Here is a 22,926-nt window from a genome sequence, read left to right as displayed (position 1 = left end):
CAGCTGACATGGTATGAAAACATGTCCAGCTAGACGCACTTTCAGTGCTTTTTTTCTAACAATGCACTGAAAACGTGTCCTATGTGGAACGTTTTCCCTCTAGCAATTTCAACTCCAAACTTTTCCCACTCAACCATTAGATTCTCCGGGATATATTTTCTCAACAAATCTCAATGTTCGAAAATAATGCACTGAACCTATCTGAATGTTCGAAAATAATGCATTGTAAATAACGATCAAAACTCAGTTGCATTCAAAATTTTCGAAAAAAGTAAAAACTAAGATTCAATCAAACTGAGTAGTTCGAGTTTCAATTTTGAATCGAATTAAATTTTGCAATTCAAATAATTCAAATATTATTAACTTTACATCTCAAAAAATTATAAAAAAATATTTAAAAAAACCATAAAATTTAAATTTAAAAAATATAAAAAAATTACAAAACCCTAACCTTACCCTAACCCTACTTTAAAAACACTAAATTCTAACCATAAAAAAAAATAAAACGTTTCTAGTTGGAAGCATTTTCAACTTATGTGGCAGAAAGTGTTTCTAGCTAGAAGTGTTTTCCTGCAAATATGTTGAAAACGCTTCTAGCTAGACACGCTTTTCTGCAAATCAATTGAAAACGCTTCCAACTAGAAACGTTTCGTAAAATTAACTTATTCTCGTAAGTTTTCGAAAAAATGACCTAATATTGTATTTTTTTAATACCCACATTTTTAAGAAATTCAACATTAAAATTGTGTTTATAATTTATATTTATGTCTAAAATACTATTTATTTTATGTATATATATGTTATTTTTAAGGAATAACTGATAACCTACCGGTCAACCAACTAATCCAGTTTGGATTTTGTTTTCCTTTTGTGTACTAGAATTTGGTTTATTCTCGAAAAAGAGAGTGAAACAATAAACTTGGTGCAAGATATTAAAACAGCATTACTGTCAGAGTAAATATTAAATTTTTTTATTGAGTCTTGAATTTGATTATTCAACATTTCTACTCTCTTTTTAATAATAAATAAATAACATATAAATTTTTAGTTTCATTAATAATTGAAATATATTCGAGTAAGATGATAAAATCTAGATAGATAAAAAATTGTTTTTTTAATTTCATATTTTCTAAAAAAATACAAAAGAAGAACTGAAATGCTGGCAAAAACCAACGAAAAGCTAAAAAAGGAAAAGGATACCGAAATCCAGCCTGACATGATGGCAAATCGTAAATAAGTGACAAAAGAGGGTAAATACTAAATAGCCATCGAAAGGTGCACGAATCAGTGAAGTTTGCATTTGCCTATAAATAATGAAAACCGAAGCACTCACACATGCCATCTTCACCATCGATTCTCTGCCGATACTTGCTGGATCAATATCAACTCATCAGAAAGAGAAAAAGAAAAGATTTTTTTTAATCAATAAATAAGAAGACTTCCTTTTTGTGTTGTTGACATTGCTGTTCTCTGTTTACTTTGGAGTGAGAATGGCAAAGAATGTGGGAGTTCTAGCTATGGAAATCTACTTCCCTCCTACCTGTGTTCAACAGGTGGCATAATCTCTTCTTTTTCTTTCTCTTTTTAGTTTTTCTTTTTAATTTTAAATTCTGGGTTTTTGGTTTTCCTTTTTGTTCTTTGGTTGTTGAGACAAATGAGAAAAAGGGTGAAGGATGGATTCTTAGATTATGTAATGGAGAGTAAATAGAGCTTCTGAATAAGGGTTATATATATATATATATATATATATATATATATTGCTTAAGCTGAAGCAAATTTGACTGATAGAGAGGAATTCTAATTGCTTGCAAATTTTCATTCTTTTTAAAAAAATTTTATATGAAAAGTTGATTTCATAGTTTTCTCATATGTGATATTTCTGGGTGTGATTATGTTTACGAGTTAATGGGGTCATACATATATATATACATATACATATATCTGAGTTTTGGTGAAATCTAAATACAGTTAAAATGTATATTGTTTGCTACCTCATTGTTTGTTGTGAATATTTTACTAGCTTTGGTTTTACCTGGATCACAATTAGTGTTAATTGGGATTTTCTTGGACCTCACTCAAATCTACTTTTATGATCATCTGGTATCAAATACTTGTCTTGGTTGGTATCTTTGTGGTACCTCTTCTAATGATTAGTAGAACGATGGCCTTTTTATTTGAAAATTAGTTTTGGAAATAATAACCATTGGACTACAAAACAGGAAGCATTGGAGGCTCATGATGGTGCAAGCAAAGGAAAATACACCATTGGACTTGGACAAGATTGCATGGCCTTTTGTACCGAGGTCGAAGATGTTATCTCAATGAGGTTTTGATTCCTGCCTTTTATATCCACTTTTCATATTCTATTAGCATCGCTTATTATATTTTATGACTCAAATGAACACTTATTTTGTAAAACTTGGTATTTTGATTTGCAGTTTGACAGCTGTCACTTCACTCCTTGAAAAGTATACTATTGACCCTAAGCAAATTGGCCGTTTCGAAGTTGGCAGTGAGACTGTGATAGACAAGAGCAAGTCCATTAAGACTTTCCTAATGCAAATCTTTGAGGTACTCTGTCCAAGCATCATAATCCGCTTCTCCAGGATAGTTTTCATCTTTCTTCCTCTTAGATGGGTAAAAGAAAATCTATCTGACTAATGCGCTTTTTTCTCATGTTAAACAAACAGAAATGTGGTAACACTGACATTGAAGGGGTGGACTCAACTAATGCTTGTTATGGAGGGACTGCAGCTCTATTCAACTGTGTCAATTGGGTGGAAAGTAGTTCATGGGATGGACGATATGGTCTTGTTGTTTGTACTGACAGTGCGGTATGCTCATTTCCTAAACTGTTACTTTATAAATAATGTTAAGTGGCTGCAAAATTTCCTTCTCTTTTTCCCACTCCAGTCTCGAATAAAATAATAACTTTTTTTTTGAAATACTACTCAACATGGTTTTGGTTTTGGTTTTGGACCAAAGGGGCTGTAATTTCATAATTTGTTCATATGATTGTTGCACACTTTAGGGGCCAATGTACATTATTTTGCTCTTGAACTTGTACATTTATATTAGTAAGATATTTATATTTTTAGTCATTTCTGTACATTTAACTATAAATAAACAATGGAGACATATTCATTGGTTATATAAGCTCTACCTTTATTTGATTTTCTTACCGAGGGTTCTGTTTTTCAGGTCTATGCAGAAGGACCTGCTCGGCCAACTGGAGGAGCAGCTGCAATTGCTATGCTAGTAGGGCCTGATGCTCCTATTGTTTTTGAAAGCAAATTTAGGGGCAGTCATATGTCTCATGCCTATGACTTTTACAAACCCAACCTTGCTAGTGAATATCCTGTAAGCAACCAATTTGCCTCTTAAAAGTTTTGCTGCTTTTATGGAATATATTGTTTATGCCACTTTAGTCAATAGGATTTAGTATGATGGCATTAGAAATCCTTTAACTCTCGTATCAATCACCTAAAGTTCATTTTTTGTTCACTATAAGTTCCTATTTGGGTAATGGTTCTAACTATTGACATGCATTCGTAGGTTGTTGATGGGAAACTTTCTCAAACGTGCTATCTCATGGCTCTTGATACTTGCTATAAGTATTTCTGTTACAAGTAAGTCGCTGCAGAAGTAACTGAAGCATTTTCTTCCTTTACAAATATGAAATTTAGACTATTTAAGCTCTGCTTATTCATTTATCTTTGGCTGCAGGTATGAGAAACTAGAGGGCAAACAATTTTCCATTTCTGATGCTGACTACATTGTTTTCCATTCTCCATATAACAAGGTAGCTAATTTTAGCTGTCATGGATAAATCAATGAACTTTCTTTCAAATAATCTCATGAATGTTGGACTTTCTCTAAGTTCTGTTTTTTTTTCCTATTTGAATGGTTGCAGCTTGTGCAGAAAAGCTTTGCTTGTTTGTTGTTCAATGACTTCATGAGGAATGCCAGGTTTTTCACTTTCCTTGATGCCCTTAGAGATTTTATTGATTGACTCATCACATTCTGATCATTTTCCTGGTTTACATGATTTTGCAGTTCTGTTGATGACATTGCTAAAGAAAAATTGAGTCCATTTTCAAATTTGACTGGTGATGAAAGCTACCAGAGCAGGGATCTTGAGAAGGTCTATTTTGAACTCAATAGTTTCTGACTAATTTTTGGAACAACAAACAAGCTATATTTAGCCATCTGGTCTATTTCCTTTGGTATACTTGAACTGTCAGTGTATTTTGTGAGGACAACTGGTTTAATAGATCCTTATTAGTTTGGTTCATCAAAATTAGGCACAACTGAAAACAGTTCCAAGATTTGATAGTGCAGACTTTCATGATAGATAGATGGTTGAAATTCATTGTTTCATACTTCTTACTTATGCCGCTTATAACCATGCATTTGCAGGTGTCCCAACAAATTTCAAAGTCCCTTTATGATGCAAAGGTGCAACCAACCACCTTGATACCAAAGCAAGTTGGCAATATGTATACCGCATCTCTTTATGCTGCATTTGCATCCCTTATTCACAACAAACATAGTGAATTGGTAATTGTTTATCTTTTTCCAAATATGACAAGTCTTCTGTCTCTGCTCATTTTCCCGTTAAAATCTGACATATTTAATAATGTTGCAGGCTGGAAAGCGGGTAATATTGTTCTCGTATGGAAGTGGTCTGAACTTCCACAATGTTTTCATTGCGACTCCATGAAGGTCAACATCCCTTTAGCCTATCAAACATTGCAACGGTAATGAATGTTGCTGGGAAATTGAAGTGGAGGCATGAGGTATATTACAAGTTTGTCAGATATCTACAAAGATATCTACTAAAATAGATATCTACAAAGATAGAGACATACAACAGTAGAGTACTAAATGGTATTGAAAAAGATTGTAATAGAGGTTTTCTCTTGCAGTTCCCTCCTGAGAAGTTTGTTCAGACAATGAAGCTGATGGAGCATAGATATGGAGCCAAGGATTTTGTGACGAGCAAGGACTGCGGCCTTTTGTCTCCAGGAACATACTACCTCACCGAAGTTGATTCTATGTGCCGGAGATTCTATTCAAAGAAGGATGGGGACTATACTGTCTGTGAGAATGGATCTCTTGCTAACGGACATTGAAGAACCGAGAGGAAGACGGCTTTGGCTTGGCTAAGATGCGTTACCTCCGTGTGTATGTTAAAGAAAAAAAATGTTCATTTAGCAGTAAATCCGTTTTTTCAGCTTATTCTCGTTTTTTCCACCCTAGCTTCTAATAAGTTATGTAAGCCAGTTTACTTGTGTTAAAACAGAGTAGTTGGCAAGTTCTTGAAGATTTAATAAGATTTTATTTACATTCATACAATTGGTGCTGCATGCCCAAGGTGCCATCCAGCTTCTAGATTTGGGTTGAAGGTTGATGCCGCATTAAGCACACAATTAAAGGCATGGCCATGGCCCTTGCTCCGGCTCATGTCTCATGGCCCATGGGGGTTTGTCATTTTTTTAAGAAAATTTCAGTATTTGGACGGCCTAAACGTATTTAGATAGTAGTTTATTTACTTGTTGATGGTCACATTATCAAAAGTATAGTCAGAGGCAGCGGGACCAAATTGGATTTTAGTTGAAGGGCAGGATAACCCATACCTTGCAATCTTATTCTTTGTCCCCTATTATTTCCTCTTTCGGTTTGCCAAATCCTGTGTAAAACCAAATGCGAATCTTTACTGACAAGAAAAAAAGAAAACTCCAAATGCTCCATTATAGTGCAAGTGGATGTCACATTAACTGAGCTTCTCTGAGTCTGTATAATCAACATGTTTGATGTATGCAATCGGTAACAATTTGATTACACAATTTATATATATTCAAAGACAAAAACATTTAAAATAAAGACCATTCCTATCTACTTAGATGATATCTCACAAATATTTACTTCATTTTTAGTTCTTTTTCACCGATACTTAAGCTGCAGTACGATGGCCTCTTAAATTCTGGTAAAAAAAAGTAATCTAAGAGGAAGGATATTTTCATATTTCAGGTAGCTTTATTCAATTAGATTATGGGATGAATAAATTTATAAAAATTAAAAATAATTTTGGTTGAAATTTTAAAGTTGAGTTAATAAATATCATATTATTTGGGGTTATGTGTTTTTCAAAATTTTAAGATAAATTTACTCTTAAATTAATATTATTGTTTTGTAAATAATAATGAGTTTTGATAATTTCACAACTGAATTGAGATTTGATTGATAAATGACACCAATTCAATTAAATTCTTAAATAATAACATAGATATATTTTCTAAATTTAATATAAAAAGATAAAATAACCTCAAAATAATATTGTTGTTTTTCTAGATTTTATGTACTTTTTAAAATTTAATGTTTTTTTTTTGTAGACTTTTACCATTATAAATATAGTACATATACAAATTCAAGCAAGCAACTACAAAGCACAACAAATAAAGAACTGAACAAAAATCTATTAATGGCAAACCCAAACATTTTGGATTCTAGACCCTCACACACCTCAAATGCATATAATGAGACTCGAATTAAGAATTTAGGTGCCCAATCACCAAGATATTAGCTTTAACCAATAGTATGAAGACCTCGAGAGCTACTTTTAAATCCAAACACAATGCGTCAATGATTTTAATTTCATCGCTATATCTCACTACCATAATAATTAGGTTAATATGTTGCAGGTTTTTATACCCTTCGTATATTTAGAATTTAATCATCTACTTTTATTTCAAAGAATTTATTTCCTTTACTTTTGGATTTAAAAAAGCAAGTCTAGGTGTTAATAATGTTAAAATTTTTCTATTAAATTTAGTTTCATTAAAGCATCATTTTCTTATTATATGAATACTAAATGAGTATTTATTTATTTCAAAATATTGCACCAGTTACAAACTAATAAATTCATATTCATTAGGACATCGTCTTTTCTTTGTTACATGCTTATCAAGTTAGTATTTGTTTATTTCAAAATGTTACAAGTAATTTGTTAACATAATAACAATATTTTTAGAATCGACTAGTGGTTTAACCAACCAGATCATCAATTTATTGGTTTAATAAGTCTAATAAGTTCGATTTAAAATTATTAAAATAAAAAGAATTGATTCAATAAATTTTTAATCAATTCAAAATCACTCTCCAAATACTTTGACCAGCTTCGAATTCGATTGATAATTAATCTTTATCATCATAATTTTTTAATCTTACCGCCCCACCCCATTAAAACCAAGTCTCTAAAGTTTTATGAATCCATTAAAATCCAAAACAAAACTAATTAGTGCATGAGTTCCATTAGTACTTGGTTAATCCTAATAAGCTTTCTTATAGTGGCGGTAAGGATGGGGGATTTTTATCTTGAGTGGGTAGTCCTTGGACCACCTTACATAGGCGGCTTTGGCCAATTAAATCAATTTTATTAACCCACAAACACAAATCTCTGATGCCACTCCCTATTTCTATTGGTTGAGAGTAGGGACCACCTATCCCTATCCCTATCCCTGTGCTTGGAACCAGCTGATCATCACAATGGTCATGAATTGGGGGTCCAACACCTGTCACTTTACTGCAATCACCACCGTTGGTTTCTGTACCCCTGAAACTGAAACCCAGAAAGAGGAGAAAAGTGAATAGATTGTCTTTGTTGTGTTATACGTTATTTTATTTTATTCTATTCATTTCATTTTCCCCTTTATAAATAATAATGCTCTGAGCTGGATCTGACCTCTTCTCCATTTTCATGTACAAACAAAAAAGCAACAAATATTTTCCCTTTGATTCCCTGCCAAAAAGGTAACGCTCACACAGTTTCAGGAAATGGATCTTGACGACGACGGAGGCACCTCTGATCTTAGCACCAGTGCTGGAGAACCTAACGCTGCCACCGATAAAATTTGTGAAAGCTCAGCGTTTCAGATTAAGCCATTTAAAGAAGAGCCAATAGATTCCCACCCTCCGCCGCCTATCGGGGTGGTCCCTGTTTCCATGCGGCCTCTACCCACTGTTAAACGCTCCTCCACCAAGGACCGTCATACCAAAGTCGAGGGCCGCGGTCGAAGAATTCGAATACCCGCGACTTCCGCCGCCAGGATCTTCCAGCTGACTCGTGAACTCGGCCATAAATCTGATGGAGAAACCGTTAGATGGCTCCTCGAACATGCTGAACAAGCTATCATAGAAGCTACCGGTACCGGCACCGTTCCTGCCATCGCTGTCTCAGTCGGTGGTACCCTCAAGATTCCCACAACGGCGGGCTCAAACGCTTCCAATAACAAAAACAATAATAACCAAATAGACGACGACGGTGGTGCTACAAAGAAAACGAAGCGTCCGGCGAAAAGCGAATTTTGCGATATAAATGATGGGAATCCATTTGCAATTTCAAATCAACAACAGTTAGTGACGCAAGCTTCAGGGCTGGCTCCAGTTACTCCGCAAGGACTGGTGCCAGTGTGGGCGGTTGGAAATACTGGAATGATGATACCAGCAAATTCGTTTTGGATGATCCCACAGCCCACGGCAACGGGCGCTGCTAATGGGCGGCTAAGTAACCAACAGCCATCATCGCCTCAAATATGGGCTTTATCACCATCGGTTTTTAACGTGGCTGCAAGACCCATATCTTCAATCGTTTCGACATCAAATCAATCTGTGTGCAATGGTTTGTCAACTTCAGCAGTGAATAGAAGCAGTACGGCAGTGGCTAAGAAGTCAACCATGGCGCCTAGCGGTAGCAGTAGTGGGGGTAAGGCTCAGATGCTTAGGGATTTTTCATTGGAGATTTATGATAAACAAGAGTTGCAGTTGATGGGGCGATCAGAGAGTCATCAGGCTGCAGATGCAAGTTGCTTCTAAGCAAATAAAATTTAGAGAGTCGAGTGTTCAGATTCTGAAACGGTATAATCCAATCAAATATTAATAACAACAATGGAAAATCGCTTTAGGGTTACCTCTGTATTATCTGTAATCCGTGCTTCTCAAAGTGATCGCTTCAGTGTTCTTTTCCTCAGAAAATTTCCATAAATATCATTTCTTTACGCTACTCCAATTTGATCTTTGCACTATCCTAACACTAAAAAAAAAACCTTATGACTTTTACGAATATGATAACAATATCAAATTTAATTTTCAAACGATGTTCTCCACCATATCCATGCTCTTCAAAATTAATTAATAATTACGTAGCATTATTCTTTTAAAGTGTTTAAAGGTTAAAAAGTATTTTGAGTTAAGAGTTAATTTTAACTTCTGCGTTTACAAAATATATTTTACAGAAGTATTTTTGGAAAATTTGGAAAGTACTTTGTTTAGTAATAATCTTATCCCAAAAGTATTTTTTAATTTCTGCTTTTATAAAAATATTTTGAAAAACCTCGAAAGTGTTATGAATAATTTATTAAGTGGATGTCTATCATGATTAAGATAAAATTTTAATATACTTTAAATTCTTATCGTTATTAGAATTAGATATCTACTTCTTTTATACTTTTTATGCCTATAAATAGAGACTCCAATGAAGCATTGTAAATCATCCCTTTGATCAATAAAATACATTTTTTATTGCTTTCATATTTTCTTTGTTCTTTATTCTCTCTGCCTCTCTTTATTTTATAACATGTTCTCAGCATGATGATTCTCTATTTTTTTTTTAAAATCTTTTGAAGTCATCCCACAAATCAAATTCCTTTTCACCTTAAATTTTCTCCCTTACAACTTCATCTTCAGGATGTTGAAAAATTCAATCTCAGAATGGATTGTGGTTCCTATTCCCGATCCTTAATTTATAATTGTACAAGCATTGGTAAAAAATAGATTTGTCAAGGTGATGACGATGATGTTAAAGATCTTCAGGTGTATTTTACTATATTTTATTTATTATATCATGTTTATTATATTTGGAAACTAATCATAACAACATGAATAGATAGATTCTAATTTAAAATCCACGCTTGTTTGCGATGATGATTATAAAATAAAGAATCAATTAGGACGTTTATAAGTTTGTCCTAGTAAATCTATTGCATTTCCCGAAGTGAATGTAAATATAAAAAAATAAAATATATACTCATGGACCACTAAAAGTGGAAACATAAAAAGAAATAAGAGAACAATGAGAGCTCTAAAGATAACTTTTTAAAGGGTAAAGATAACTTATGTTATCAATGTGATATGAAAGATTATTGGCCACATATGTGGCGTATGCCCAAATATTTTGTTTCTGTTAATATTCTTTAAGGAATGATATGAAAATGTAGTAATGAATTTTATCATTACAGATAGAAAATATTTATCTTATTTGGTATTAAAACAAACAAATATTATTCCAATATTTGATAATACAAAATCAGTTGAAAGCTCACTATCTAAAAAGCACAAAATTTGTGATGGTTAATACATTACTTTTAAAAGTTATTTGTAATGGATCTCATATTGAGATTGTGAATGAGGAAAATATTATATTTCATATGAATAAAAAGGGATTAGGTTATTAATTTATATTTATTTTATAATCTTTGTGATATTTTTTTGTCATCGGGTTGAAAATAAAATATTTGACTGTGAAAGATATACTTATGAGCAATAGAATATGATAATTCTATCTAAAGCTTATTATGGTTGGATGCACCTAAGTTGCAATTTTTAAAAAAGCGTGAGTATAACTCTCAAGATTTAGAATAAGTTCTCAATTAAAATTATGTGATAAAATATAAGCGATGAGAACTTACAGAGAGAAAACTTATGTATGAAAAGTTATTGGTTATGTACTTGCTGTACATCCGGAAAATAAGATCCACTCTCAAAGTTTACTATTAATAAATTTTGGGCATTTGAAGATTTTGACATATTCCTTGAAGGAATCGCATATAATTATTTGGAAATTATATTTATTAACTTTGGCATTATAGACGTCACATTGATTTAGACATTTCCAGTAGTAAATGTCACAATAGTACTTATATGAGGATACAAATTAAAATGAATGATAATAAAATTATCAATTTGTTACAATTTAGTACAATTGCAACACATGTTAAAGTAAACCAGAAGTTTACTAATACAAATGTGTTTACTACTTTGAGTGACTAGTTAGACCATCCTGGATTGTATATGATGCGAAAATTAATTGAGAATCCATATGGACTTCCATTAAAGAAAAGAAGATTCTTTAATTTAAAGAATTCTCATTTGTTGCTTGTTCTCAATAAAATTGGTCCTTAGAAACTCACTAGCTAAAGCTGAGATTTAATGTCTTACATTTCTGAAATGATTATGGGCCCATTCATCCACCATGTGGATGGTTTTGATATTATATGATTTTGGTAGATGCATCTACAAAATAATCACATGCGTTATCAACTCGCAACATCTTGTTTGTGAGATTGCTTGTTTAAATGATTAATTTCAAATTATGCAACTAAAACAATTCATCTTGCTAATGTTGGTGAGTTTACATCCCAAGTTTTCAATGATTATTGCATGTTAATTGGGATAAAAGTTGAACATCATATAGCTCATGTTTACACACAAAATGATTTAGCTGAATTGTTTATTAAATGCCTCCAACTAATAGTTAAATCATTACTTATGAGAATAAAACTTTCTATTTCAGTATAAGATTGTATTGATTTACATGTTGTACGCATCAAGCCAATAAATTATAAATACTCTTCATTACAATTGATTTTTGGTCAAAACTCAAATATTTCCCATCTTACAATTTTTTGGATGTGCGGTATATGTTCAACTACTCCACCACAACGCACAAAGATGGGTCATTATAAGAGATTGGGAATCTATATTTATATGAGTCTCCTTATAATATTTTTGACCTATTAATTCGATATTTAGTTATGACAAGAGTTGTTAGTTTTCCCAATATTAGGGGGAAAGAATAAAAAGCTAGATTAATAAAGTGCTTGAAATGAATTATCAATGTCTAAGATCCTCGTACAAAGCAATGTGAACTAGAAGTTCAACAGATAATTCATTTTACAAATCAACTGCCAGATTCATTAAATCTCACATACCAGCTGAAAATACTCCAATACGAATTGATGTCATAATAGGGCAAACTCTTAATACAAAAGAAAGTAATCCATGCATGAAGCGTGGAAGACCGGTCAGTTACAAAGATAAAAATCCTCGTAAAAGTAAAGGAGCAAACATTCAAGATGATCATATAGTGGAGGCGGGGTTCCTGAAGAGACCCATGACATAATTAATTATAAAACTCAAGAGATTCAGGTATCTAAAAGTGAAAATGGAAATGGTGAAAATAAAGAAATCTCGATAAGTTATGTCAATACGAAAAAAAGATGGAACCGAAAAAAAAATAGTTGTCAGCAATAATTTTTCTTATAATATTGCTATTAAAAGAATAAAAGAAAATGAGGATCTTGAGCCTAAATCTACTAAGGAATGTAAAAATAGAAAAGATTGGCCAAAATGGAAAGATGCAATTCAAGCAGAACTGAGTTCACTTTCTAAACATGAAGTTTTTAGACATGTAGTCCAAACACCTAAAGGTGTAAAAGCTGGTAGGATATAAATAGGTATTTGTGTGAAAACAAAATGAAATTAATGAAGTCGTAAGATATAAAGCTCGTCTTGTAGTACAAGGATTTTCGCAAAGTCCCGGCATTGATTATGAAGAGACATATTCTTCTGTGGTGGATGCAATCACATTTAGATATCTTATTAGTCTGACAGTACGTGAAAAACTTCACATTCATCTAATGGATGTTGTTACATCCTATTTATATGGTACACTTGATAGTGAAATTTATATGAAAATCCCTCAAGGATTTAAAATCCCAAAAATATATAGAGTTTCTTGAGAAAATCACTCGATTAGATTAAAGAAAAGTTTATATGGAATAAAACAATCTTGATGTATGTGGTACCATCTTCTTAATGAATACTTGTTAAAAAGGTTACAAAATGATCCAATTTGTCCATGTGTCTTTATAAAAGGTTTGGATCAGATTTGTGATAATTGTTGTTTATCTTGATGGTCTAAATATTATTGGAACTCTTGAAGAGCTTCAAAATACAATAAACTATTTAAAGAAAAAATTTGAAATGAAAGATCTTGGAAAAACAAAGTTTTATCTTAGATTACAAATCGAGCATTTAAAAGATGAAATTCATGTTCATTAATCAACTTATATGGAAAAGATATTAAAGAAATTTTACATGGATAAAGCACACCCATTAAGTACTCCAATGGTTGTATGATCGTTAGATGTGACTAAAGATTAATTTTGTCCTTACGAGAATGATGAAGAGTTTCTTGGTCCTGAAGTGTCATATCTAAGTGCCATAAGGACATTGATGTATCTTGCAAACAACACAAGATCTGATATAGCTTTCGTTGTAAACTTGTTACAAGATTTAGTTCTTCTCCAATATGTAGACATTGGAATAAAATTAAACATGTATTTAGATATTTTAGAGGGACCATTAATATGAGGTTATTTTATCCAAATGATTCAAAATCCCTATTAGTTGGCTATGCTGATGCTGGATACTTATTAGATCCACATAAAGGTTGATTTCAAACATGATATTTATTTACATGTGGGGGTACTGTCATATAATGGCGTCAACAAAACAAACATTACTTGCCGCTTCTTCAATCATGCAGAAATAATTGCAATGCATGAGGCAAGTCGAGAGGGTGTTTGGCTAAGGTTATTGACCCAATATATCCAGAAGATATGTAATTTTCCTTTACAGAAAAAGATGTCAATTATCTTATATGAAGATAATGCAGCATGTATAGCTCAATGGAAGAGTGGTTACATCAAAGGTGATAGAACGAAACATATTTCACCAAAATTATTATTCACCCATGATCTTGAGAAAAGAGGTGATATAAATGTTCAACAAATTCGTTCTAGTGATAATTTAGCAGATCTTTTTACAAAGGCATTGCCAACTTCAACATTTGAAAGACTACTACACAAGATTGAAATGCGTCGACTCAAAGATATAATGTAATATCACCATCAAGGGGAGTCTAAAAACAAGTTGTACTCTTTTCCTTTAACCAATGTTTTGTCTCATTTGGTTTTCTGGTAAAAGTTTTTAACGAGGCAGCTTATAATAGAATATTGTGTACTTTTTTTTCCTTCATTAGGTTTTTTATCCCATAGGGTTTTTCCTAATAAGGTTTTAACTAGTCACATTATCTACTAATGGACATCCAATGGAGAGTGTTATGAATATCTTATTAAGTGGATGTCCATCATATCAAGATAAAGTATTGATGTACTTTAAATTCTAATCGTTATTAGAATTAGATATTTACTTCTTTTATACTTCTTATGCCTATAAATAGAGACTCGATGAAGGATTGTAAATCATCCTTCCGATCAATAAAGTACATTCTTTATTGCTTTCATATTTTCTTTGTTCTTTGTTCTTTATTCTCTCTGTCTCTCTTTATTTTATAACGAAAAGCATCTTGTTTAGTAATGATTTATACTTTTTATCTCAAAATGTTTCTTACAAACAATGCTAAACTGGTCATGTTAACGCTATTTAAAAATTTGTGAATATATTAAAATTTAACAAATTATATTATCAAATATATATGTTGACTGTAAAAATTAGACATACAACAATTAAAGGAGCATTTGTAAAGGGAAATTTTGATTTTTCTGTCCTTTTAATATAATTTTTAGTGGTGTTTTGTAAGTTATATTTTATAATAAATTCTTTTAATTTGTTTATATTCAATATTTCAAATTATAATTTTATATAATAAGTCACAAGAAATTTTAGAACCGTTTAAAAATTTCACTGTTTTGTAAATTAAATACACTATTAAAATTGAAATTGATATATAAACATATAAATAAGGTAAGAATAAATTATTTAATGATCATAATATTTAAATTTAATTAATAATCTACATTAACTGATTAATAATTAAAATTAAGTAATAAATTATAGGGTAAACTACCAAAATAGTCACTTTTGTTTGACTCAGGTTACATTTTAGTCACTTATGTTTGAAATGTTACGTTTTAGTCACTTACATTATCGTGTTGTAACATTTTAGTCACTGAGTCGTTAATTGTCAACAATGGTGTAACGGTAAGTTGATGTGGCACGTTAAATCATCATTTCAAACGAAAATTGTAGGTTAAATTCTACAATTGGTTCCTATATTTTTTCATTTTCAACAATTTAAAATTTTTCTTTTATGTTCTTCTAACTTTTTTTCCATTCTCTTATGCTTCTCCCTCTATTTTCCTCCCTTCTTCATTTCTTTTAACATAGTTTTTCTATGCCTTCCATTTGTAACTAGTCCACAAGCTCGCCTCACTTAAAAAAATTAAATTGTTCAAAAAAATAAAACATAGAAAAACTACGTTGAAAGAAATTGAGAAGGGAGGAAAACAAAGGGAGAAGCATAAGAGAACGGAAAAGAAAGAAAGTTAAAAAAACATAAAAGAAAAAAATTAAATTGCTCCAAACGAAAAAATATGATGACCGATTGTATAAATTAACCTAGAATTTTTGTTTGAAATGATGATTTAACGTGCGACATCAGTTATTGTTACACCGTTAATAGAAACTAACGGCTCAGTGACTAAAATGTTACAACGTGATAACATAAGTGACTAAAACGTAACATTTCAAACATAAGTGACTAAAATGTAACCTGAGCCAAACAAAAGTGACTATTTTGGCAGTTTACCCTAAATTATATTTAGATATATATTTTCTCACGAACTACTATTATAATATTTATATTTTAAAAATAATTTAAAAAAACTTGTTTATTTAATCATTTTTTAAAAATTAAACATATATACATTATTATATTTTAATTTTATAACAATATTATTAACCAACTCTTACAAATTTATGAATTTTTTAAAAAATAATTAAATGTAATTTAACTAATACTAAGTAAAGAAAACTAGTAATGATATATTATATTATATTATAAGGGAGGGATCAACTTACACTAGTGTTAAACTGAAGTGGTTTTACACTCTGCCATAACTTTTTGTACGCTTAATATTTTAACAATCCAACCATCATATTTCATGCACCATTCATATAGATCATGCATGTCAAATTTGACGTAAATTAAAAAATTTTAACTATTTGTTTTATGTAAAAAAATTTGAACCATTCAATAAATATTAATATTGTAACACCTTGTTACCCAACCTGATCGCTGGGTCCGAGTTACAAGGTAGCACATTTGTTGCCGAAGTAACTACAGACAAATAACCTTGTTACCGATTCAATAAATATTAATATTGTAACACCTTGTTACCCAACCTGATCGTTGGGTCCAAGTTAAAAGGTGGTACATTCGTTGCCGAAGCAACTACGGTCAAATCACCTTCATTTATTTTCTTACATTTTCATTGTTTAATTGAGTTTATTGTATATCTATAAATTTATATTTTACATTGTTCTTCGTAAAGCAAACTCGACATAAATATATTTGTTATAAAAATATTATAGTGTAATTTCCTTTTAACAATTGAAATTTATTTTATAATAAAAATATTTTGTAATAATGAATGATATATATAAACTTAATAATAAATATTTCTTATTAAAACTTAATTTAAATTACATATATTACATATATGAGAGTACATATTGACACATTAGAGTTGTAAGGGATAAATGAAGCTAAGCATTATTTACACAAATACTCATATTTATATAATTAAAATATTCATATTTTTATACTAGGTTAAAATATGCCATAAGTCATTATACTCTTTGCAAATTAGAAATTTAATTCATATACTTTTATTTTTGGGTCCCACCTAATTCGTTAACTTTATGTGATCTAATCTTTCTATCAAGCATGCCTTTCATTATATTATAAACTAGGGCCCATGAATCTATTCTCATTTTTATTTTTATTCAAGAGTTAGCCCTTGAATCTAATTGAATCTAAAAATAATATAAAATATAGAAAATAAGAATCCACTTTGAATTCGAATGAAATATATATTATTGTTATATTGATATTGTTATTGTTTCCACATATCTCAATTGATCAAATTCGAAGCAATTGCCCTCCTTTGATAACTGCCCTAAAGAGCCGTTTCGAATAATAAAGATTGTTCAAATTAGATTTTGAGATGAAGGAGCACCCTGTCTATATTAAGATCACAATCAAATATGTCGAAAATTTTCGCAGGTTATCTAAACTATATATAGTCTAGAGTCTAGCAATAATTGAAAAAAAAATTAGGAAAAATATTATGTTGATAAAAAATGAGTGACAAAAAAAGATAGAAAAGTTATCATTACATTTATCATTATGTTATAAGAAAGAAATCTACTTGTTTAGTTCTTTAGTTCTTAAGGAGCACAAAAAAAAGGATAAAAGGAGGGGCCGATTGAGAAAAGAAAAGTAGAGAAAACTTACAAGATATGATCTATCTGTATCTAACGTATCAACTCCAAATATTGAAAATAAAAAGCAAAAGTCTTTATTTCAAAATACTTTGATATATGAGATGAGTCCAATATTTTGATTTCTTGCTTATTTTGTTACTGAATTAAGTTGAGTGGTTTTACATTTACAGACACATAAAAAACTAATTTTGTGGGAAAAAATAGTTTTTTATTATTATTTTATGTTATGACTCTTATATATACGTCTGTTTTGGTTTGAATTAGCATTATTCTGCTATAGAAAAAAGAGGATTCTTGGATTGAGCTTTTTCCTCCCGGCGAGAAAGCTTTTATTTTGCAATTCATTTCAAAAGACTTCAATCGGTACACGCAAAAAACTTTTAGTCCTACTTTTTAGATATCAAAATCCAGGTTCAACTGTTAGTATTATTAAAAATATTTTGTTAAATTTATATTTATTATAATGTCATTTTTAGTTACATGAATACCAAATATATATTTTTAAATGTGACATCAACAAAATTGACAAAAAAATTTAACAATGTTAGCAATTGGGCTTTGATATTTAAATCGAAAAGTAGAGGGACTAAATTCTTGAAAATAAAAGTACATGGACTAAGTTCTAAATTTATGAAGAGTACATAGACTTATGACATAGTTTTACCTTTATACTACAAAACATTTATTATTAAAATATTAATATTGAATATTTTTCAATAATGTATGGAGAATATTATTTAAAATTATTATTTTAAAATTAATTATTAAAATAAAATTGAGATATTTAATAATTTATTAAAATAATAAATTATATTAATGCTTTAGATATAGATAATTAAATATGTATGTTTAATAATATTGAAAATTATAATATTTTATATTAATATTTAATTAATTTTAAATATTTTAAAAATAAAAATAAAAACAAAATTTATTATTAATATAATAATATTAAGTTGGAGTTAAGTTAATTTTGATTTAAAAATAAAATCACACTAAATCAACTATTTTTTGAGAGTGACTTATACTTTTGAAAAGGCTAAGTTATTTTACAAGAAAAATAGTTTATAAGTCATTTTCCGTTGATTATGTTGTTTTCTATTAAACATACTCAAGAAAATACAAAAAATATTTTCAGTGAAACAAACGAAGCCTTAATCGTGATTTAACCTAAAAAATGAGCAATGTATTCAGAAGAAAAGCAATAGTTAATAGTTAGAAAATTGACGTAATTTTCGTAGTGTTTTCTATTTCATCAGTATTTGGTTTGGTTGGATTAAAGATTTTGCGGATCAACTTGAGTTTATTGTTTTCTTTTTCCTTGGATCTTTTTATTGATTTGTTTAGTTAATTAAAATTCCATTAGACTAATTACTTGAACTAGGATAGATACCAAATTAATTCAATAGCTAAGAGCTTATAAGAACCATGCCAACTTAAGTTACTCTGGTTTGCGATTATTAAATTTTTTTAATTAATTTCACAATTTGATTGGACAAACTTACTTCCTCATAATCCACGAAGAGCAATATAACATGTTCGGGGATACCAAAATAGAGACGAAGAAGATAAATAATCTTTTTTGTTTCACGTTAAATGATGTCCTAAATATAATAGATTGGCGATAATATTCATAAAATCGAAAGCAACAAAGATGGCCTGCTGCCAGTTGAGAAATAATGAGCGGACAAAACGATTAATCTAAATCACCCCTTATAAATACATTTCCTCCGCAAGTAATTGACACAAGTCTCATCAAGGTTAATTAAGCTAGTTCGTTTTATGAATGGCGAAGACAGGTCTGATGACTTGGCTCCTTTACTCCACATTATTTGCAGCATTGCTGTTGAATTCTGATGCAGCCAATGCCAACGAGAGAAAAGTAAAGCCTTTTGTTTGTGTTGTTACCCATAATTTTGGAACTGGCTGTTATTTTGGGCAGCTGTTGATCACTTGTGTTGTATATGTGTGTATATATAGGTTCACATTGTGTACATGGGAGACAGGCCCAAGGGAGATTTTTCGGCTAAAGCAACCCATCATTCCATGCTTACAAGCGTCCTTGGAAGGTTCTTTTTTTCCTTCTTTTTACCAATACAACAACCCATAAGAAAAAAATCGGTTTACTTGTTAAAGTAATAAACTGAACTTGACAAAGACATGGCTTCCAATGATTAAACATTTTGGTTTAATCTATCACAGGTCTTCATCAGCCCAAGAATCCCTAGTCTATAGTTATGGTAACTTCAATGCATTTGCAGCTAAGCTAACTGAGGAAGAAGTTGAAAAGTTCTCAGGTGAAATGGTTAAACAAGACATGATTCATTGATTGCTAAAATTAGAAGCAATCATTTTCATGATTGATCCATGCTAAACGAAATATAAATTGGGTGCAGAGATGGATGGAGTAGTTAGAGTGATTCCAAACCATATACTAAAGCTTCATACTACAAGGTCGTGGGACTTCCTTGGTCTCAGCCAGAGCAATGTGGGCGCCCAGCTACAAGGTGATGTTGTCATTGGGCTCCTTGATACAGGTAAATAACTTAAATATGTAGACCCACATAGCTTTATCAAATATCAAGGCGTCAAGCTGACTTCAATGGGGGTCTTTGGTTTATAGGCATCTGGCCCGAGCATGAGAGCTTCAATGACCAAGGACTTGGTGCTCCACCTTCCAAATGGAAAGGAACATGTCAAGGGGCCAACTTTACCTGCAATAAGTGAGCTCCCTTTCTCCCCTTCATACCAATTGAATATGTATAAGGCCAAAAGGATTCTAAATAATTTTCTAAATTTTTAGATAAAAAGCATTTACTATTCAATCCAGTTAGCTAATAATATGAATTTGTCAACACAGCAAGATCATTGGAGGCCGTTACTACAACAGTGAGAACTGGTACTATGAAGGTGACTTGAAGTCTCCTAGAGACTCTGAGGGGCATGGGACCCATACATCCTCAACTGCAGCCGGTGACAGGGTGCCCGGAGCAAGCTACTATGGACTAGCTAATGGAACCGCAAGGGGTGGGGTCCCTGGTGCAAGGATTGCCATGTACAAGGTTTGCTGGTCCTTTGGTTGTGGAGCTGCTGATATCCTTGCTGCATTCGACGATGCCATAGCCGATGGTGTCGATATAATATCAGTGTCCCTCGGTTCAGAGTTTCCAGTACCTTATGATGTAGACCCTATAGCCATTGGCGCTTTCCATGCCATGAAATATGGTATATTGACATCAAGTTCTGCTGGTAATTCTGGACCATGGCCATATTCAGTTTCTAATTATGCGCCTTGGACATTGACTGTTGCTGCGAGCACCATTGACAGAAAATTTGTTGCCAAAGCAGTACTTGGCAATGGGCAAGCTTTCACTGTGAGTAGAACGGCAATCACTTAAGTGTTTTGTTCCTTCTCCTCCAGCTAATCATGGCTGACTTTTGTTCTTAATTCTTGAAGGGACTTTCCATTAACAGCTTTGAACTTTATGGAAAAACATATCCCTTGATTTGGGGAGGAGACGCTGCCAACTACTCTGCAGGCGCCAGCCAAGATCTTTCAAAATATTGTATCACTGGTTCCATGAATTCCTACAAAGTGGAAGGCAAGATTGTTTTCTGTGAAGTACTTTGGGATGGTACTGGCGTTCTTCTAGCAAACGGCGTGGGCACCATAATGGCTGATGACGAAATAACAGACTTTGCTTTCAATTACCCATTGCCAGCAACACAAATAAGCACATCTGACGGTGAAAAGATTTTGGACTATATCAAAACAACAGAGTAATCAAATCTTTTCGAATTGAATCCTTTACTATTACTTACTTGAAGCAGGACGTCAAGTTTACAATCTACAATTTTAATGAAAATAAGATTACTATTACAGGAATCCGATTGCAACTATTCTGCTCGGAGAAACATTGACAGATTACATGGCACCATATGTCGTGTCATTCTCTTCTAGGGGACCTAACCCTGTAACTCCAGACATTCTTAAGGTACTCAGAGGCTAGAATGCCTTAATTTTCAACATTCCATTACCTGTTTTCTTAAAGAAACCAAAACATAGTGTTCTAAAATATTGAATGCTTCATGTGTAGCCTGATCTCACTGCCCCTGGTGTTGATATCCTCGCTGCCTGGTCTCCAATTGCACCACCTTCCATTGACTGGGAAGACCCCAGAAGCGTAGACTATAACATAATCTCTGGGACATCCATGTCTTGTCCTCATGCTAGTGGTGCTGCCGCCTATGTGAAGGCTGCCCACCCTGACTGGTCCCCGGCTGCCGTTAAATCTGCCCTTATGACTACAGGTATGTAAATCTCAATTATTTATTTATTTATTTCAGGTTGTTGTTGTCAATGTTTGTACTTAAAGCTTGTAAATGGCCCAAATGATGGAGTGTTTTTCACATCTTACCTTTGCAGCAACTGTGGTGGATCCAAACAAGCACGAAGACCTTGAATTTGCTTATGGATCAGGACAGATCAACCCAGCACAAGCAATTAAACCGGGGCTCGTCTACGATGCAAATGAAACCGATTACATTAGCTTCCTCTGCAAGCAAGGTTACAACACCACAACTGTAAGACTCATCACTGGCGACAACAGCAGTGTATGTAGCAGCACATTGAATGGAAGAGCCTGGGATCTTAACTACCCTTCATTCTCTCTGGCTGTCGGAGATGGCAAGCAAATCGACGGCGTATTTACGAGGACAGTCACGAATGTGGGTTCAGCAAACTCAACCTACACTGTTCAGATGTACTCTCCTCCCGAATTTTCCATCAGTGTGGAACCAGAAGTACTGTCATTCTCAACTATTGGAGAAAAGAAATCATTCACAGTGAAAGTTGGCGGTGGATTCATTTCACAGCAAAAGATCACATCAGGTGCAATCATATGGACGGATGAATTAGAGCAATATCGAGTAAGGAGCCCAGTTGTGGTGTATAATGTTTTACCTGGTTATACTTTCTTCCCTCCACAAACATCAAAGTTCCAGAAGAAACCAACAACATTCCATGGTCCTACTACTCCTTCCATGCATCACAAGAATGGAATCCTTGGACGCAACTAAGAACCACTGATTCAAGATTTTTTAAACTTTTGTTTCCATGATCGTTTTATATATGCAATAAGACTGCAATCAAGGAAATGTCCCTTTTTTTTTTTTTTTGAATAATGGGAAATGTACCGTTGAATCAAATGTAACTGTTTTGTTTTTTATTTCTAAAGATATTTACTGCAACAACTTCAGTAATTGTTTTTATTAATCCTTATGATTAATGAAAGAAAAATAATTTAGTAAATCTGTATTTATGATTATAATAAAATTTTTTATTGATTGGGGTTCTTTTTTTTGTTTTTATCAAGATAATACATCAAAATTTTTGTTGATCAAAACAACACTATATCGGTCAATTGACACTTATGACCAATCGAAATAGTGATTTCGTGTGAACTCTAAACAGTCTATGGGATATTGTGAAAGGCA

The 22,926-nt window shown here is 31.9% G+C and overlaps 3 protein-coding genes across 3 annotated transcripts; all 3 read left to right on the top strand.

The window, feature by feature from the left end:
• The first annotated feature begins 1,442 nt into the window (after positions 1 to 1,442).
• LOC105792164 (hydroxymethylglutaryl-CoA synthase-like) lies at positions 1,443 to 5,708 on the top strand. Its single transcript, XM_052634400.1, is given in 13 exon segments — positions 1,443 to 1,553; positions 2,220 to 2,326; positions 2,439 to 2,571; positions 2,691 to 2,834; positions 3,202 to 3,360; positions 3,556 to 3,629; positions 3,727 to 3,802; positions 3,914 to 3,969; positions 4,057 to 4,144; positions 4,420 to 4,560; positions 4,649 to 4,690; positions 4,692 to 4,799; positions 4,929 to 5,708. Coding segments are annotated over 13 exon segments (1,398 nt in total). The 5' UTR covers positions 1,443 to 1,490; the 3' UTR covers positions 5,136 to 5,708.
• A 1,991-nt stretch (positions 5,709 to 7,699) lies between these two features.
• On the top strand, positions 7,700 to 9,067 carry LOC105792163 (transcription factor TCP19). Its single transcript, XM_012620587.2, has one exon. It carries the CDS (start codon positions 7,837 to 7,839, stop codon positions 8,872 to 8,874), a length of 1,038 nt encoding a protein of 345 aa, XP_012476041.1. The 5' UTR covers positions 7,700 to 7,836; the 3' UTR covers positions 8,875 to 9,067.
• Positions 9,068 to 19,216: 10,149 nt separating this feature from the next.
• LOC105792162 (cucumisin) lies at positions 19,217 to 22,633 on the top strand. The gene is made up of 10 exons (XM_052634882.1): positions 19,217 to 19,312; positions 19,411 to 19,499; positions 19,633 to 19,727; positions 19,827 to 19,967; positions 20,054 to 20,153; positions 20,279 to 20,804; positions 20,888 to 21,210; positions 21,314 to 21,425; positions 21,528 to 21,741; positions 21,857 to 22,633. Exons 1-10 carry the CDS (start codon positions 19,217 to 19,219, stop codon positions 22,507 to 22,509), a joined length of 2,349 nt encoding a protein of 782 aa, XP_052490842.1. The 3' UTR covers positions 22,510 to 22,633.
• The last annotated feature ends 293 nt before the right edge of the window (positions 22,634 to 22,926 follow it).

This window comes from Gossypium raimondii, chromosome 8, assembly GCF_025698545.1.
Source record: "Gossypium raimondii isolate GPD5lz chromosome 8, ASM2569854v1, whole genome shotgun sequence".
Lineage (NCBI taxonomy): Eukaryota > Viridiplantae > Streptophyta > Magnoliopsida > Malvales > Malvaceae > Gossypium > Gossypium raimondii.
The sequence above is the reverse complement of the archived record's forward strand: the minus strand, read 5'-3'. Positions and strand labels throughout refer to the sequence as shown.

Coding starts and splice junctions, on each gene's coding strand:
- LOC105792162 (XM_052634882.1), top strand. CDS start 19,217: ATGGCGAAGACAGGTCTGATGACTTGGCTCCTTTACTCCACATTATTT. Junction 20,805..20,887: donor GCAATGGGCAAGCTTTCACT/GTGAGTAGAACG, acceptor TAATTCTTGAAG/GGACTTTCCATTAACAGCTT. Junction 21,211..21,313: donor GACTATATCAAAACAACAGA/GTAATCAAATCT, acceptor TTACTATTACAG/GAATCCGATTGCAACTATTC.
- LOC105792163 (XM_012620587.2), top strand. CDS start 7,837: ATGGATCTTGACGACGACGGAGGCACCTCTGATCTTAGCACCAGTGCT.